We start from the raw sequence: 20,345 nt of genomic DNA on the forward strand, positions 1-20,345 counted from the left end.
TCTGGACTGAACACTCAGTTGTGTTAACAAGAGCCAGCCCTCAGAAATGTCCTATCTGTTTAAGTATCTCGCCAAACAGCTGCCTGATCAAAGCAATCTAATATGGCTGAAGTGCCACTGGTTGACATTTTGCATTCTTTTATTGCTTTCCATTTTTACTACATTAAAAAAAAGGTGATAACTAATATCCAGTTGATCTTTTCATTCTGGTAATAAAATGATAATACAAAGATCCTATTATCCACTCCAGACATCCATCACACATTTTCCAATAACACTATTCGGAGTTATTTTGCACTCGGTCTGAGTGCAAAGTGAGGTTAAGTATTTGGCCTCACATCCTCTTTCCCTCTGGAATACTTTAGACACTGAACTGTAAATAAAACGAATTGAACTTTAACCTTTGACACTATGTCCATATTAATGTCATCTGCAAATTGGTGTCTCTGCATTAGATAAACCACTTTCTGTTAGAAGCCAAAAATAGTTGGAGGACTTGCCTACTAAAATATTTTTTTCAACCCAGAGAATTTTTATTTTTGTAAAAAAAGAAGAAACAGAACAGGAGAAAACAACATTGGTAGTGGAGAAGAGTAAATCTTGGTAGGAAGAAAGATCAGGTGGGCAGGAGAAGAGACACATGTACAAGGCACAAAGAAACCAAACTAATGCAAACAAACAAAACAAACATCAGAGATCATGAGTTTATATTTGGGACAATGTTTTATATGGATTCAGAGGTGGTCCTATGCCTGCAGGTGGGCAAAAAGGACATCCTGTCATTATATCATTGATTTGAAAAGATAAAAGCAAGTAAACAAACACAAAATAAATAAAAGAAAGAAAGAAAAAACTAACAAAAACAAAAGCACTAGCGTCTCCCAGCCTCTCCTACATAGTTACTTATCTCCATGACAATTAGGATTCACCTAAAATTGATAGGAACAAGTTTTGTTTTCAAATTTTCAATGTCTTCCAGTGTTTAGAGATTACAGCACTAACAATTTTTAAGGTTACTGAAAGAAGAGAGAAGGCAAAATTTCTGCATTTAAAGATGCAGTATATCACAACAAAGGCCAATTTTCAGGGAAAAAAATACAGACACACATAGCCTAATGAGTTTGAAAGTATTATAGCGAATTTTTGGACACCAACTTTAAGATTGAGATTTTGTCTTGGTACCTCTGACCAGAGGTGACCAAGAGTTCAGGCTGTCCGCTATGCCAGGCAAATGGAGTACATAATAACAATGATGGCCTGCCTGGATCCTACTAATAATGCATTTTAGATACGTTCATAAGGATGAGAAAATTTCCTTTACAATCTTTATAGTTTTTAAAAGACATTAATTCCATTAATATGAAACAAAGGAAGAGATTGTCCAAGATACCTTTTCATGCAAATAATTCATGTGTCTGTCCGAAAAGTACTATTCAGTCTGATTTGGATTTTCTTGGTAATAATTTCTTAATGATTAGCCTATATTAGTGAATTTTTCTATAATAATTATGTTTTTTAAAATAGTCTAGAACTTGATTTTTTCATTAATTGAAATACTTTCTTTTCCCTTCATGTTTTAGAAGAATGTGACTTTGGAGTCCTTTCTCATCTACCTTTTTGAAGAGGAAATGATATGCATTAACAGACCGTAGTTCCTTAAGCAACTTCCGTATACAGTTATTTTGTTAGGGCAGACTGCTGCTCTCCATAATGAAGTTCATTGGGAAGGTAAGAGTAATTTGACTCTTCCTTTATTCCCATCCTGGGTGGATGAGAACGGAGAGGGGTAGATAATACACTTCTGTGCTCACCTTCCAGACCATGAATCCGCACAAACTGACCTTAATTTAATTCCAAGTTGCACATGACAAATATATTTTAGCAATGATATAAGCTAATGGATGTCAGAGACCTAAGATTGGTTTGGGATTGTGTGCAGAGACATTTCATCTGTAATCTGAAAGATCAAAGCATATATTTTGACACTGATATGACCACTATTGATAGAGATAGTTTTTTTTTAAGTACCCTCTCTACACATGAAAATAAGCTTTTGATTTTTAAATGAAAACAGGCTCTCTTTCCATTTAAAGATTCTTGACAGGTTTTCCTATGAGGGGGAAAATGGTGGAAACAAAGAATCTGACAGAGATGGTCTCTGGAATTCAAAGCTGCCCTTTCCCGAAGGAACCTGAACAAAAGGCTGTACCCTGACCTGTCCGCTGAAGAAGATTCTATTGCTGCATGTAAACTACTGATTCAGAAATGGCTGAAAAGAAACTCATCTGTCATCTCTTATCATCCCCCAGGTCTGAATACATGCAGCTAGCTCTTCTCTCCTCCTCCCTCCTACTTATTCTTCAACGGCAAAGATTGGATAGTCTGATACCATATACATTTTCTTATCAAGCAACATCTGCTCTAAACTGGGGGGCAGGGATGAAGAAGGATGGAATGACCAAAAGAAACAGCAGAGCAATTCTGAGTAAGTGTAGAGAAGCTTGAAAAGGTTTCCAACAAACATTAATAATTTTGAGTTTAATATTAATTCTCAATGTAAGATAATCTTTTGTTATAGTTTACATATTTGCTGTGGAAATTTTCTTAAAAGATATACTTGAGGTATGTCATATTAATTTCATACACAGTTAATGTATGAGATATATACATTAAGATGTATAAGTATGATATAATTTTTAGAGATGGTGGTGGCAGATGGCTGTGATTTAATAAGTGTACATTCATCTCAGTTTCAAACTTAGAGCTCATAGGGGATAAATGTAATAAATCAGTCTTTCAAACTACAAGTTATACTGAGATAGAGATATTTTAGTTTATAGTTTTGTTGGGTAGGAAATGCACTCTAGGGGCGCCTGGGTGGCTCAGTCGGTTAAGTCTCCGACTTCGGCTCAGGTCAGATCTCACATTTGTGGGTTCTAACCCGCGTCAGGCTCTGTGCTGACAGCTAGCTCGGAGCCTGGAGCCTGCTTCCAGTTCTGTGTCTCCTTCTCTCTCTGCCCCTCCCCCTCTCATGCTCTGTCTTTCTCTGTATCAAAAATAAAATAAAACATCAAAAATTAAAAAAAAAAAGGAAATGCACTCTAGGTGGAAATCTCTCCTTATTTAATCACTGTGAGTTAGACTGGCATTATTTGATATGCAAATTCCTCCCTCTCCTAAAGTTCAGTAAAATCATGAATTCTTGATGGAACATGGGGTTCTTGCCACATCTGCCCACGAATCCCCAAATAAAACAAAGGCAAAAGAAAATGAAAATGTTACCTGCTCAAGGAATGTTCTTTCCAGTGACTGCTCTCAAATTAAGGCATTTGCAGTCCTGTCCGAGGTGTGCAATGGAAGCTCACAATCATTCATTTATTTCAAGTAATTAACATGCAACGCATACTCCTTAAAAAGGGAAAAAATTCACTAACCAGCAAAAACCTTTGTCCTCAAAGGTATTATTCTGTGGAATATCCAGAGGGGGGAAAAAGAGACTAAGCTTATATTAGAATTTCATAATACAAGTCAAATGAAGAGAAGTGTCTAACAACGGTGATTAGACTGCAACTATATTTTTCAAAACCAAACCAAACCCCACTTGTATAGCTAGAAAACATGGAATTACATTTGATTTGGTTAATTCCCATACCAGAATTCCAAAAACTAGAGTTCGCAGAGTTCCATTTTGTAAATTTAAAAATTCATGCTTTATTGTATGCTTTATATAAACAAACAAGAGTAAATAGAACAGGAGTCTAGAAAGTAATATTTTCCTCACATTATTTTCTAAGACTCAGCAAGTATCAAGAACATCTGTAACTCCATTGATGCACAATTCTGGCTTTGGAAAAATATTTTGTGATTGCAGCTTTGTCCGCATCAGTGCCCAAATGCTGAAAGCAGACTGGACCATGTGTGGTGTTAGAGTCCCAGGAAGTGTGGGCTGCGGTTGATCTCACACACTTGGAAAATCCCACTTGTGTGAGAACTTTGAGAGATTGTTTCAGGAACTGTTCTGTTTGGGATGATAGTTCATGGCTTGTATGCTCGATGATCAATTTAATCTTTCAAAGTCATGATTCAGTTACCTTTTTATGCTATGATAGGAAAGGTGCACATCTATGTTACTTTAAAATGAATATTAAAATATTTAAAGACAAATCTGAGTTGTAAGAAACACGGTGTTCAGAGTAGTGTGTATTTCATTAGATAAAGCTTGTTTTGTAAGTTTAAGACGGCCATTTTGTTCCTCAGAGGATGGCATTGCTGTTTACAGACACAGTCAATGGTTTGGGGAGTAGACTTGATTAATTCACATTCAGCATTTTCCAAGGATATAGAAAATGTTTTCACTGACTACAACAATGAGAGATTAGAATCTTGTTAAAACCATTGTATTGAAATACCTAACAACTTTGGTATCACTGGAGGAGATTCCTTAATGTGGTCAGCAAAACCTGGAAAGGAAAAAACCTAAAAATTTATGTAAATAAATAAAATAAATTTACTCTTAAGGCAATGCTACAACTCAAAATAAAATCACAGTCCTTATATCCTTTCAGGTTCTCTGGTGCATAGTCAAATAAAACGCAGTCCATGCATCTTTTCAGACTCATCATTTGGCATGCATATCACAGATTCGAAGGGTTTTGATTATTTTTGCAGATATGTGATGAGGATGTAAAAATTCATCATGTAAATACTCTTAATAAACAAGAAAACTGTTAGACAAGTAATTTTCTCTACATATATATATTTATACATATAACTTTGAAATATACATTTTTCTAAGTAAAGCTTTAGTTGAATTTAGAAGGGTTTAGTAGTAACTCTCCAAAGGAATTCAATTTTTTTCTATATTTTGAGTTAAGAGGTAAAAACAGAAAGTGAAGGAAATATGACCCACAGTATTTCTTTTTTCTTATATTGGTCATGAAGAGAGCTACTGGAGTGGGAGATCAGGCACACTACAAATGCACTTGCCTTATTCAAAGTCCTACAGAAGTGCGTTCACCTTCTGTTTTAAGATAGAGTCACTTCTTTGCTCACTTAGAGGCAGGAATTAGAACAGGAAAGTCTTCAGCTGGACAGATTTCAAAATGAATTTTTACAACCCAGATGATGGACTGGTATACTTCAAAAGTGAATTCATGAGTTTTATAAGTGTCTTTCTCTTGCTCTCATTTTTTTCTGGACTAGCTTACATCATAATGGAGGAATAACATTTTAAAAATTTTGAATAGGCACTTACTGGAATTACAGTTAATCCTGATACAATCTAGATGGGGAAGAATAGATGAAAAATGAAAATTTATCCTTCAAGGTAATAGCTGCAGACATCCAATAAAATCACAGTCCACCCTTCCGGGGACAGACACATGCAAATATGGCCACTCCATATCATTTATTCTTTACAAACTTCTAGAACCCAGATTCCTTGTTATAAAACTTCACATCAGAAATGATAGTTGTTTTTTTTTTTTAATGGCCAATTCAAACAAAGCTACATGGTGACAAATCTAAGTGAAATAAAGAGTTGTTAACTGTCAAAGATGCTTGGCTTAGACTGGCTGCAACTTTCTCCCCATCTGTGAAAGAACATATCTCGTTTTCAGCATAATTAAAAAGTGCTCCGTCACAATGGGGTGCAGTGCAATCACAGCTAGGCTCAGACATCTTGGACCTTAAAAGAGTAATATCCCACAAAGGCCAACAGAACCCTTGAGAATCGTGGTGGTTAAAATGGAGAGCAAGTTGGATAATTCTCATCTCAGCCTCATGTGTTGTTGTTATTTACTTAGGCAAAAAAAGGTAAACATCCAGATGTTGGTTGGATTCCATGCCTTGCATTAATTGGAGGAGGAAAGAAACAACTGTGTTCTCCTTTAGAAACCTCTAGGGGCTAAGGAGTAGTGTCATTGTTCAGAGCACGCAAGCCTCTGCTTCTCTTAGTAGCTAACGATGTTATCTTTACGTAGTTAAGTGTCATGGGTAAGACTACTATCGATTTTCCTTTTCTTACACTTGCTTCTTATACAAAAGCAGATGCTCTAAGAGCAGAATGTCTGATCTGAATAACACAGACTGTAAATTTAAGGGTTACCTTTAAAGGACTGCGTGGAAGGTTTTATGTTTATGTATAGATAAATACGTTCTGGCTTTTGTTGTAGTATTTAACGCCTTTGGGGAAACATGAAAAATAAAAAACCTAGATTCTGTTTCCATATAGCTGAGTTTGTCATGTGTCGTCAACCGCATCAGAAAAGTGGTTGCAAACAGCCAAGGACCAGCACCTACACAACTCTTTCCACAGAATGCTTTGCTGTTGGAAAATTCCCGAGAGTGTTTCCACTTTGGTTAGCAGCCCCTTTCCTGCAATTAGGCGATTTCTTTTGACTTGTTGTAGTAACCTATCATTGCCACTAGAGGGAACTCGAACAGAACAGTAAATGAGAGTGCAGTGTGTGCTTCAGTGATCTTTAAAAAACACCCTTTTAATTTAACTTAAGTTAACTAATATTAATTGAATGTAACTGCATGTAATAAGCTATGACTGAAATAATTCTATATTTTATGAGCTACCATTCTGCCCAGCACAATTTGAAAATGTAGGTAGGGTTTCCACAAATGCCTTACACTCATCACATTTTATTACTCTCTGTGTATATCTAGGTTTCAATTTTTATTTTTCCTTCTCCACTTATTTGTTATTGTGCATGTTTAGCACTTGCAGGAATTACAGTAAAACCTCATTAATTTGTACTCCTTTTGGAGTTAATAATGAAACTTATTGGGCAGAATATGTATAATTCCTTATTTGGTAAGAACAGAGATTGCCTGAAAAAAATTAAACAAACAAGTTGCATACGACCAAGTTCAGGAAGAAAACTGATTTCTAGTACGTCACTGTAGACGGCACAGCTTGCATGAGACAACATCCTAACTATGGATAATTCTTACCCACCCGCTAAAACCCTTCCTTAATAAGCCTTTCTAGATATTAACTTGTGTTTTTGAATGTAATTGAAAACAAAACTGTGTACATTTTTTAAGTCTACAATTCAGACTCTTTCTTCATTCAGCCTAGCCTTCCCCCATATTTCATACAGTTTATTGAGGTTTTACTGTAGTGATTGTTCCCTAATGCTACGATTAAGCAGGAAAGCATTATTTCTCTGTAGAAGAGCCTGTGTTTTTAGTGTTCTCATGGCTGTTTGCTACGGGCCGCAGACTTTGGGCATTGAAGGGTTGTGGATTGCTGTTTGATAGCAAAATATCACCACACAGTATTTTCGAACAGAAAAGATGGGGCACCACCAAGGTCACTATTCAAAGGAGAAGCCCAGAGAGTAGAGTAAAAGCAACTGTTGGTAAGAGTAGAAGTCTGATATTTTGTACTATGTTACCTGAGTAACATAGACTTTTATTTATCTGAAAGGGTGTCATCTGTAGCAAATCACACTGTCAATAAACAGAACAATGGAAATCGTCAGAGGCTTCTTCAAGCCTAATAATTTATATTTTAAATTAACCTCATTAACACCTATGGCTTCCCTTTTAAGAACCCTCAGTGGTAGAAATCACAAAGTGATAAATTATGTTAAACAAAATGAAAACAATAAAAAGATGCCCCCAAAACCTAAATTAATGTAAATGATGAAAATGAGGTCATTAAGTGTTTTAACTTTCCATGGCAAAACAGGCTACTCGATAAATGTTTGCAGGCAAAACTGAACAAAATGTGAACAGTATTAGTTTTATGGGGGAAGGCAAGTTGTTACCTAGGTTGACCGTCAGTTTCACACGTCCTGCATCCAGCTCCAGGCGGAGGGTGTCTGCCGAATCTCTAGAGGTCGTCGCCATGAGAATGCCGTATGCACGCTGTGACCGCAACCGTAAGGACACGTCCTCTGCCTCCGTGTGCATCACCACCGGGAGCTGGATTTTCATAAACATACTCCCATCGTAGCTCAGAACCGTTGCCTCTACAGAAGGGAAAGGGATATAAAAGTTCTTGGTCAGTTTCTCGTGCCTTTACACTTTGAAAAGGGAAAGTGTGACCTATAATGGCTTCCAGATAGAACACAACACTAGAAAGCCATCAAACCCAACTCATCTTCAGAAATGAGCTTTTTTCTTTTTTTTCTTAAGCCCCAAAGAGAAGTCACAGTAAAGACAACTTCTGTGAACAATCCGCTAGGGTACAGACCCAGGGATGGCTGCATTTCTCTTTTTGTTTCCATGGCACTATCTCTAGCAGGAGTCATTTGGGGTTATCAATGTGTATGTGTGTGCTTCCTTTCAAAAGGCTTGGGATCACATTCTTTTGGACGTAGCTGCAGGGTAAACTTGGTTTGAGGCACTAACGATTGTCTAACGCGTGTGTGTATATGGCTGGGCCACAGACTTGCTCTGTGTAATTTGCCTTAGCTCCAAATCTTTCATCAGCAAAATGAGAAGATGCTAGGAGGCTCTTTAAGGCCTTCTCCTGCCCTAAAAGTCCATGATTCTAAAAGGAGTCACTACTATCTTCTTCCATGATTTCTGCCTTAACATGATCAAAAAAAAAAAAAAAAAGAAAAGAAAAAAAAAGAGAGAGAGAAAGAGAAATGACTTAAATATAGGAATAAGGTCAGCCTTTTACCAAAAGTGATGTTCAAAAAGAGAAGAAAAAATAGTATGTCCAAACAACAGGGGATGCTTCTTCTGAGTCACTATGTTTAACGAGGTAATTAATTTTTACAAAGACACAAACTGGAAATTCATTTTAGAGTTTCTTTACAGGTAAGGGGTAACTGAAAACATCATCTGTGAACATCACCCTGGTGTTCTGAAAATGTTACGCTGTCACCAAAAGTCAATAACTATGTACTTAGGTGATATTGAGTAAGCATGGGGGGCTGGTCCACAGAGCTTGTGTGGGTTTGTGCTACCAAGGAAGTGAATTGCTTTAAGACAGAAGGTGCTTACTACTGTATTAAACACATAAAGAAGAACACAGCAGAAACAACCGATCACAAATAGACTGCTTTAAGAAATGGTCAGTATCCTCTCATGTTAAATATCATATGGTGGTGGAACATTGCAAAATACGTATGAGCAATTCTGCTTCTCATTGGTTCTGATACTTCAGAATATCGTTTAATAAAAGAAAAGCTCCCTGGAATTAAAATGAACTAGGAAATTCTCATTATTTCACCTATTTACAGGGCACAACAATTAACTCTACTGATACAGTTGTGTTTGTTAACTAAGAGTATATTCTGGAGTTGTGGTTTTGCAAGTTTGCCTTTCAAAAAGTCAAAAGAGTCAAATATTGCTTCCGATGGACTTTAGTCATTAGCTGGTGTCATTCTGAGACTGAATGCACATCCGGAACTGGTAAAGTATGGAAGGTTCTAGGTCTCCTTCCTTGGTGTTCTTCTCTTCCACCTACCCCTTCACTTCAGAGATCTGGGCCAGTTCCCCCTAATATTTATTACCAGCCCTGACTTCCGTCCTGAGTTCCATCATCTATTGCTCATTTATATTTCCAGTCTGAATATTACAGGCACCCTCCAAATGAACCAATTCACCGAGATGCTTCACCAAAGTTCTCTCAGTAAACGGCATGATCTCATTGCTCAGAACTTAGCTTTTCTGATTTCTCTCTTAATCTCTCTGCCATGTTCAATCTATGTGCAAGTCTGCAGGATGTGTAGACTCTAATTCCAAACCATTTCCTGAATGGATCGCTTCCCTTACCATTAAAGTATTTCTGCTTCCGCTTCCATCTCCCACCTAGAACAACTATCCTAGCTCCCTCCTTATTTCTATTTTTTCTTCTTATACCTAGCAGCCAAGCTAAACTTTTAAAGAAATACATCAGATTACATCCCTACATTGCTTAACTATGTCTCCCCACCTCCCACCATTAGCTTCCCACTGCAGTTAGAAGAAAAGTTGTCCTCCTTTTCCACCTAGCATGTTCTCTGTGATCTGGCCCCAGCCTTTCTTAATGGCATCAGATTTTAGCATCTGCACTACGTGTTTAGTAAACTCCAGCCACACTGATTGCCTCTCTCCTTCAAGGACTTGCACTTATGGATCCCTCTGTCTTAGATGGCAAAACCCAAGTCTTTATATGGTTGGTTCCCTTTGGCATTCAGGTCTTCAGTCAAATGTGGCTTCAAGAGGTCCGCTCTACACCCCACTGATCCCCACGCCAGTCATCCTGTATCTACTTCCCCATTTTTTCAACATTTCTTATTTGTTTGTATATTGTTATCTGTTTCACCCTTTAGAATATAAGTGTCATAAAGAAAGAGGTTAGGTGTTCTATACATTGTGCTAGCAGTAGCTGAGTGCCCAGAAAAGGGCTAGGACCATAGGGGAGCCTCACTAAGTAATTAGTTGAAGTACTTACTGATATTGAATATGTATTAAGGTTCTTATTTCAATTTGGATATCAAGCTTACATAAATGCTCTCCAGAATTTAAGAATACTAAAAAAATTAAGTATTTACTCTGCCTACTCTAAGTGGAATCTAATTTTGATAATGTGTGTGAACAAAATTGGCTGAATTATACTTAGAAGGACATACTTGTGCTATGGAAGACAGACTAGGAAACAGGCCCATTTATCAAAATATGGGTTCTGTGGCTAGGTACTGACTTGACTTTGAGAAAATAAAATATGATCCTTTTAAAATACAGAGTTTCTATATTGTAACACATTTTTTGTTATTAGATAAGAAGCTTCCTTAAAAAGGTAGTAGTAGTTTGCTAAAAATACAAAATTGAAACATCATTGTAGAGTTGTGACAAACTCTGGAAAAAAAGTGTTTTCTGCATAATCATAAGAGAAATTTGATCTTTAATATTTACTTTCCTAAACGATAGCTAAACATTATCCATATCTATAAAGCAACAAATACCTGAATAAACATTTAAAAGTCATATGAATTTACTTTGGTATCATACTGATAAAAGAATGAAAATGTTGTTAGGATTTTTCTTCTGTTTAGTGTGTAAAGCTAGTCTCTCTTATTCAATAATCACATTTGAAAAATGATTTATAATCTATAAAATGCACTACATTTGATTAAAACCTATCTATAAACACAGATGGCCAACAATGGATCATAAATATAGTCTGAAATATAATCTGAGGTAGAAAAATAATCAGGATCATTAGCCTGTAACATTCCCCCCAAAAAACTGCAGGGATGAAATAACATAGTAAAGTAATAAAACTTGAGTACAGTTTAAATAATTCTCAGTGTGAAAATAACTTGTTGATAAATGACAGATGAACACCTAAATGAGTCCTCATAATTAGAGTTTATGTTTAATTAGACACGAAGTGGAAAATGCACAAGGTTGGAGTCTAGAGTTGCCAAATAAATGGTAAACAGCATTCTGACATTTGAAGGTTATGCTATTTGGCAGCGCCCTTTCTCGTTAGTACAATTATTTTACCACTTAGAACACCAAAGAGTACTTTAAAAGGCTAATTCCAAAACAATACTTCCCACAGGGGCAGAAAAAAGTTTCAACTTTGTCTCCTGCATCTCCTTCCCCCTTGTCGTTAAGTTTGATAAATTTGCTTTTCTGTATTGTTCCTTCTTGCTGCCGAAAGTGTACACCTGTGCTCAGTTTTGCCGAAAGGCAGTCACATATTGTGCGCAATGATGAAAATCAGACAGGGAGCCAAATTATATTGCTCTGACATCTGTCCCTCCATCTGCTAGAGTTTTAATAAACAAGTATAAAGCAGACCTCTGATTATAACATGTACACATAACCAAGAATAATTTCTATTCGGTCAAGTCTCCACAAATTCTCAGCTTTATTCAAAATAAAGTGGGAGGGAAGATGCTGAATTTAATTTATGTCCAATTGAACATTATTTTTATATTACTCTTCCTTATCGGATCAGTACATTTAAAACAAAATACTATTTTCTTCATTGCCTAAGTCAGCAAATACTCTGTTCTTTCTTATAAATTGCCTACTTAATGCGAAATGAAAATTTCCTATTGCAATGTGATTGCAATATCATTCCCCGTGCTGTATGGTCCGAGGACTTGAACACACTTTTTAATTACTTTGAATAATCATCTTTATAAATTATCAACTATTGCTCACTAAGAGTAAGCTAAAGACTTTATTAGTACCTGTATTATTATTTTTTTAATTTCGAAAGTTGTCAGTTAATTCTCGTGTGATTAGCCTTATATGATCAGAGTGCATGTGGAGAAGAATCACAGTCAAAGCTCTTTCTTTTGAATTAGAAACCCCAAGGGCTGGGCACGGTCTTGTGATGCCTGGAGTCGGGCATAGCTGGGAACTGGCCAGCGGCCAGATTCTGTGGTATGAGGCACGACAAGCTTCCCACATCACCAGTGTGCTCAGGGGATACCATAATGTGAGCAAGAACACTAATCTTGAAAAACAAAGGCTTCTAACAATTCGCCGGGTAGTCCAGAAACAAACATCCAACAAAAACGACCATTTTCTCCTCAACAGACAACCAACCCGGAGACAAAGCAATGCGCAGAAATTTCTAGTGACCTGTCAGATAAAACTGTATGCCGCATCCCAGTGATGAAGCTTGCTATTAAATTCTCATTTGCAAATCTACATATGCTTGCCACCCTTCTTCTAATTATTGCAAAATATAAATATCCCCTTTCCCTCATTCTGGCTCAGGAAGCTTGACAATTTCTATTTTTATTTCAGCCATATGTAGTAGCAAAGTATTGCCACAGGGTGGTACACCACGCACATTTAACGGAAGGCTTTTGCACCCTGACCGCTCGGGTCTACTCTTCTCTAGCTTCACTTAAGCAGGAGGCCTCGGAGCCACTGGCAGCTCTCTGAGTGATAAAAAGGAAAACAAAAGCTTAAATCATACAGCTCTGCTAATCTCGCATTATGTCTAACTTGTAATAGATCTTATGAGTTTTGTCTTCTTTTTTGGTGGTTGTTATTGGCCACTTTAGGAGTTTCTAAAGACCAAGCTATAGAAACAAATAAACTGCAATTAGATGGGGAAATGAGAAGAGGGGATTCACAGATAATATACACCTTACAAGCCAAACTGCACAGAAACAGCTAACCTCCAATGACAGTTTACAGGAACTGCACTAGGTCTAGGAGAAAGAATGAATCTATGTGATTAAAGTACCCATCCATTGGCCTAACTCTCTAGTGCAGAACAGTGACAGTACTCTGGTAGGTAATTTAAGACCACTGTTAGATCGTTAAATTATTGTAACATTAACATACTGGTGAATGTTAATAATAGAACTGATAAGCTGACAAACCTCTTTATTAAGATAAAGAATGAAAGTCACATTGTTCAATTTTGAATTGTAGAAAATCACTATTTTTTTCTCTTTAGGAAGTGTGAGCTTAAACAAATTAAACTATTTCAGAACTGAAGGGGAAAAGGAAGACTAAATGTGCATGGTTTAAAAAACAGATGCCAGGTGTTTCGGACTAAATGTCCAATACAAGCAATGTTATTTGGTACATGAGAGGACAATGGAATGACTCATCAATGGTTTTCCATATTGATCTTTTGTTCCGTATTGAAAATGACTGACAATGGGTATAAATGACTAATGTATTTATCTGAAACTCTTAGGGCGATGGAAGGACGTTCTTTTTTCTGCTATTCCCCTCTTCCTCTGCAGACAAACGGTGGGAGCTACCACGCTTCATTCTTCCCTTAATCCCTATTCTTCTCCTTCTAATGGGAGAGGGGAAGAAAAATGTGGTTTTGCTTCCTAGAAGAGACGAAAGGGTGGCAGCTCTTCAGAAGTTCAACAGACACACCAAGTGTTAATATCCTGTAGGTAAATAAATCTGCTGTGATCACTTAGGTCCCAGGCAAAGGTGCGTGTCTTTGAAATTAGGGTGCACTTCTGAAAATGCTAGTGTAAATTACACGACTGGAAGTCACCTTTCTTTCTCAATTTCAAACTTGGTAGCTGACTGAAGCGAAATGAGCTGGGTGAATAGAAGTGTCACATGACACTGTGAGGGAAGTTGCAACTTACAACTTAGTTTGCTTCAAATGCTATTTTTGTTTCTGTTTTTAACATAGATGTTAGCAGTGAATGCCATAAAGATCTCGAATTCATGCCTTCTTTGTGGTTTCCTGAACTTAAAAACCGGGCAAAAGTCACAACAGTTGTGGTCGATTCTACGTCTTAGGCCCTTACTCTAGAGAACAGGAAAGACCCAGATATTTATTCATGCAACACACTGGAAAAGCTGCGTCTTCCCAGAACCAGGCCCTCTGCAAACCATGTGGGACTCGCCAGTAATACGTCGGGCGTGGCTCTGAGGCTTGCAGTTCACCTCGTCAAAGCATGCATTACGTTTCCATGGTCAGCTGAAGGGCTGAGGTCAACATATAATACACTCTTCAGCTCAGGGGAGATCAGCCGCTTGGTTTCTAGAATCCTACCTCTCTCGCAGGACCTGCCAAGATAGCCTGTTCCGGAACAATCACAGACATATCGGTTCCACCCATCCCTGCACATGCCATTGTTTTTGCAGGGGTTGCTCAGGCACGGTTTCGCGGTTTCCCTTGAGCAGGAGGGCTTCACTCCAGCAGTACTTTGAATTTCAGCCATTTGCCGGATATCTTTGCTCTGGCCGTCAATGAACAAATCCCTAATGCAGCCCACGTAACCGTAGTTGAGCAGAGCAGTCCACACCTCGGTGGGGAAGACGAGGCCGGCCTTATTTTCTGGGAGGCCCCCCAGGTACAACTCATCATCCAGGTCCAGAATCTCGCTCTCGCCAGGAGCCGTATAGGGCGTGCGCAGCGTGTTGACAGAAATGGTACCTGTAGCAGACACAGAGAACACACAGCCTTCACAGAGTGCGACATGTTCTAGAAATCACCCTTCCTCTCTTCCGCCTGCTGAAGGGTACACTCCCTGAGGGGGTACGTTTCCGATTTTTGTTTCTATTCCTGATGTGCCGCATACTTCCCAGGGGAGTGAACATAAATCTGTAGAAATAAGGCAGACTAAAATTAAAATAATTCCATTTGAAATTAGGAGTGGAAACCAAAGTGTATAGCCGACAAAGAGTGTTTGTCAGCTGAGTAAAGAAAAAAGGGAATATTAAAAAAAGAAGGAAAGAAAGATAAATTGGCATTCTATATCCCTCTCCAATAGGTTAGTCAAGAAAGAAAGAAAGAGACAAATAGATGTTCCACATTGCTCTGGAATAAAGTCAGATTCACATTGGTTAGTGCTCATTTTCAAAGCTGGTAGGCAACTGCAAACTTTAAAAATAAAAAGTTGTAAGGCCCCACCGTTAACTCACTTGAACAGAACAGTCTGACAGATCATCTGTGTCAAAACTTGACTGTAGGGGCATCTGGGTGGCTCAGTCGGTTAAGCATCCAACTCTTGGTTTCAGCTCAAATCATGATCTCATGGTTCATGAGTTTGAGCCCCTGTTTGGGATTCTCTTTCTTTCCCTTTCTCTCTGTCCCTCCTCTGCCCGTGCTGTCTCTGTGTCTCTCAAAATAAATAAATAAACTTAAAGAAAACCCCTGATTTATCACACTCAGCTGTTATCAATCTATTGAAAAACTCTAATGTCTTGCTTTGCTCATCCATAATATGGGCATAGTAATATGGCGTACCTCTATGGTTGCTCTAAGTGTTAAATAAAATAATATTAGAATACCAGAAAGTATCTGATTTACAATGAGCACTACATAAATGTGTATCAAGATTCATCACAAGAACCAAGTCAAACTGGCTATTCACTTTTTTAAAAGTTTTTATTTCAAGCTAGTTACTCATCTAAATCAACAAGTTTTGTTTTGTTCTCCCTCACTCCAAATGTAAGAGGAAAATAATTCTATTAGTTCACAAATATACAGGAACCCTGGTTCTAAGCATAGGAAGAAAAGGTAGACATTAGCATGGAATTAATTGAGAATTATAGAAAAAAATTGTGGAACCCATTAAAGAAAGAAAAAATGAAAGACAGAAGGGGTTTTGATTAAAATTTCCATGCACCACAAAATTACTTAAAATTCCGCCAATATTTTGTCTACAGAAAGATCTCTGTAAAAATGCAAATATAATGTCTGAAAAGGACAGCCCACTACACATTGTTAGATTGTCCTAGGTTAATTTTTTAGGTCTAGGCCATAAAGCCAAAGAGGTGGAGTATTAAGAGAGAAAGTAGATTAGGAATGTCTGGCGCATGCTCACTGCAGACATACAGCCTCAGGGATTTGGGGGGCGGCCAGGAGTGAGAAGATGGGGTACCCAGAGGAAGGACAGAAAGGGAGAGTCTAGTAGATGTAGAGGATAGGTAGGTTCTGCTTCACAGAACACCTAGGATCCCCCCCCCCCGCCCCGCCCCTTCCAGGGAAAATACGGCCTGAGATGAATGTGAAACGAACATGTAACTGAGGCTGCAGGGCTGCTGGCCCCTGCGCTGCGCTCAGGAGCATTCCAAATCCCAGCGGAAGGGGCCGCGGACAACACCGGCAGTGTAAGGGGACCTGCCTTTGTGTGAGAGAAGGGCATAGAAGCCACTGACAGCGAGTGCACAGGCAGCCAAGTCATTACGAGGACATTTGTCTCCCTAGACTTCCACAGAAAGAAACGGAAAAACTCCTAGGGGAGAAACACTGAAAAGCATTGCTATCTTGGCCTTCCAAAAGGGGAGGATAGCAGGCATTTCAGAGGGAGGCAGCGAAAAGGGAAAAGGACAAAATATTCAATTTTACAGTTTATATTTGTGCAAGTGTCTAGAAAACTCATTTAGGAGCATACAGGTCCCATAAAATCCTTAGAAAAAAATTAGAAAATAATGAGCAAGAGTACTAATGACAAAAGGAAAAGGGGGCATTAGTACATATATATATTAATATATATATATATCATATGTATTTTTAAGCAAGAAGTTTTATGGAATGAGCACAGTGATTTGTTTTTTTATGTTTGTTTATTTTTGAGAGAAAGAGAGACAGAGTGAGAGCAGGGGAGGGTCAGAGAGAGAGGGAGACACAGAATCTGAAGCAGGCTCCAGGCGCTGAGCTGTCTGACAGAGCCCAAGGTGGGGCTTAAACTCACAAACCGCAAGGTCGTGACCTGAGCTGAAGTCAGACTCTTAATGGATTGAACCATCCAGGTGCTCCCCTTTCTGGTTTTTAAGGCAAGGGGAGATGGTTTCCATTCCCTGCTTTCAAATTAGTTCAAAAAGTCTTCTTAGAAATGAATGTATGATACTGAGGGACAATTGTTAGGAGACACAAAACAAGTGAATGATGACAAAGCAAGGTGTCTTCGCTCTGGCAGGTATTTCACACAGTCCCCCAGAAACTGTGTGAGCATGGGGATGCAGTGGCTGGGCCCCCCTAATTTTATCTATGGTGTGTTAGTGCCTGCTGTGAATAAAGCATTATAAGAAAATTCCAGTATGTTTTTATAAATGTGCTTGTTGTGGCCAGAGTAAGATATCGACTACAACTTTGTGACTAGAGGAGAGTTTTCTGATCACAACACCTAAATCAATCCATGGTTTTGTGCAGCCCATTCCATACATGCGCATGCCCTCTCCCCTAAACACACACATGGTGAAACAAAAGTTTAACAGGAAAACATTTAATTCTATTACTTCTGAGGCATTCTGATTTTTTTCTTATATAATTTTATTAGTACAAATGCTAGCCGTGACCCACCAAATTGATTTCAGGACCTATTAACAGAATGTACCCCACGGCTCAAAAACCAATGATTGAGAAGTTACTACCATAAAAGATAAGGATGCTTTTCCCATAGCAGCTCATTAACCCTGGAGAGAGAATTTTAGATTTCTCATGCTAAGAAGTAATGCAAGATCAGAAAGAAAGCAAAAGGAATATAATCCTAACTTCACCTCAAATACAATCTAGGAGGGACTCGAGCTTAAATTCCAGATTCACGGTAAGTAGTTACAGTGAACACAGGCACATATCAGATATTGTTCATTAAAACATTTTGCACGAAAACATAATAGAGACAACCGTGACTAAAAACCAGCTACGCTTTATAGGCATAGCTGATTCCTATGCATTTACATTTTAGAATGTCTGTTAAAAAGATGGCAAGAAAGAGAGAGAATAGAACTTAATTTATGTGGGAATGGAAACAAGTGTGTCTATATTCTGAAGGTTCAAAAACTATATTTATTTATCATTTTTAAAAGTTTATTTATTTATTTTGAGAAACAGAGAGTGAGTAAGTGGGTGAGCAGGCCAGGAGTAGAGAGAGCGAGGAGAGAGAGAATCCCAAGCAGGCTTAGTGCTGTCAGCGCAGAAGATCGGTCTCTCGAACTGTTAGATCATGACTTGAGCCAAAAACCAAGAGTTGGACGCTTAACTCACTGAGCCACCCAGGTGCCTCTAAAAACTGTATTTAAATAATAATTAAAAGCAATTACTGAGTAAAACTTAGATATTTATATTATATTTTGTTTTTTCATATTTCTGTTTCTATTATATTTCTGTTTATCTCCTATTTAGCCTGTACATGTGCAAATGTCCTGAAATATACACATTTCTGATAAGTGATTTGAATCCCTAATTCCTTAAAGATTTTATTATTGATATGAATCAGAGGACATTTTCACGTAGGGGAAGGCTCATCACAGAATCACTAAATTTATTTATACCAATTTAACACGTACATATGAACATAGTGAAATTTTAATATTAAGGTTTCTAAGTGTCTATTTCATTATAATTGAGTTACAAAAGGAGTGGTTACCAAGAAAACATGAAATAAATACTTAAACATTGTTTATTGATAAGTAGAGACAATCGAGTAGTTGCTGCAGCTGTACATTTCAATAGAATATGAGAATTTTCCAAAGGCTGAGGACCACATGTAAATAAAGTTTTAAGAGAACAAAAGTCTAAGTATATTATTGGTGTATTCCTCTAGCTTTTTCCAGGAACTATACCTATTCATGTTTTCTCTTGGAATAGCTTAATTATTTCATACATTTTGCCTTCCTTCACTATAATTACATTTAAAGTTTTTGGTAAATTAAATTTTATGTAAATATTGCTATACTTGAGCTGTTAAAATTTGTGGATGGTATTTGGTGACTTATTTCGATCAGTGTTTCATGCTTCAGTATTCAAGAATCCAAAGCACCTTGCTATGTATGTAATTTTGTTTAAAAAATACAATTTCAGCTAAAAAACAAATATACTTCTGTACATGAATTTTACAATCCTAATATAGAAATCACACTAACTTATATTAATGTTTAACCTGGTTGTTTTTGTTGCATATGCATAGGGTAAGACAAAGGTGATAAATAGACAAAATAATATTTATTAAAGAATATTCATGGAGAATTACTAATGAATTCATGGTTTATGCTAAAGTATACATCAAAGAGGAAAAACTGTTGAAAACAGTTCTGCATTTATAAAAATGGAAATCAGCTTTCCAATTTCATCTGGTATTTTTAACCTGTTAGTTTCCATTGTTTGTTTTTTTGTTTTTTGTTTTTCATCTAATTTTCTTGGCGATTTCACCTCCTGCAGATTAATTTTCAGGGTGAGAAGAAGTATGGAGTGAAGGGGAGATTGAAAATAAGAAAATCTGGTTTCAAGCTCTAATTACTGCAAAAGTTTAAGGGACCAGGAAATGGGCAGTAGAAAACAGTGTGCTGTAACGGGGAATGCTTTTGCCAGGTCCGAGGAAATGGGATTCCATACTCTGGCTTTTGTGTAAGTAGCTGGCAAGCTGGGCCGCGTACTGGATTCACTGGGCCTCAAGGTGGCTTTTAGAAAAAATAAAGGAATTGACTGGGTAGTCACCAAGGTTCCTTTTTGAATAAAATTTTCTTAAATTACTACTCAAAATAAATTTTAGTTACATACAGATTTTATGTTTCAGTAATTATGCTTCACTTTCTACTGCAGAAGCGAATCAGATTCCACAAATTTACAAATGTACCTGTCAAATTCATATTGTATTAACAAATTCAAACTCAGTAACAAGGTATAATATAAGTAAGTGATAAAAGTAGAATGAATCATTAATTATATGGCATGATGCAAAATGCAAACTATAGACTTCTAACAAGATAGTGAAAAATGAACCATAATATTAACAATGGGAGTTTTGGGTATGAGTGGATTACAAGGGGATGGTTTTCTTTCTTTTCAGTTTTCTGGGTCTTTTAAAAACACAATGTCATGTGTTAGGTTTATAATAGGGACTGAAGTAAATTTATTTTAAAACAGAAAAATATAATTTTAATACTGTTTTCTGCTTATTGCCATGTGTTTTCTGCTTACTTGGATTCAC

At 37.4% G+C, this 20,345-nt stretch overlaps 1 protein-coding gene across 11 annotated transcripts in view; it reads right to left on the bottom strand.

The window, feature by feature from the left end:
• The window catches only part of NRXN1 (neurexin 1), a 1,090,776-nt gene that overhangs the window by 573,938 nt on the left and 496,493 nt on the right, over window positions 1–20,345 (bottom strand). For 9 of the 11 annotated variants that reach the window (XM_029937334.1, XM_029937332.1, XM_029937329.1 and 6 more), the window contains 3 exons: window positions 14,465–14,848; window positions 7,785–7,988; window positions 5,255–5,281 (listed from right to left, as the gene is read on the bottom strand). In XM_029937334.1, coding sequence (XP_029793194.1) covers window positions 5,255–5,281; window positions 7,785–7,988; window positions 14,465–14,848 — 615 coding nt within the window. The remainder of the gene's footprint in view (window positions 1–5,254; window positions 5,282–7,784; window positions 7,989–14,464; window positions 14,849–20,345) is intronic. The other 2 variants (XM_029937337.1, XM_029937333.1) reach the window with 1 other exon arrangement.

The sequence above is a fragment of the Suricata suricatta genome, chromosome 4 (genome assembly GCF_006229205.1).
Source record: "Suricata suricatta isolate VVHF042 chromosome 4, meerkat_22Aug2017_6uvM2_HiC, whole genome shotgun sequence".
NCBI lineage: Eukaryota > Metazoa > Chordata > Mammalia > Carnivora > Herpestidae > Suricata > Suricata suricatta.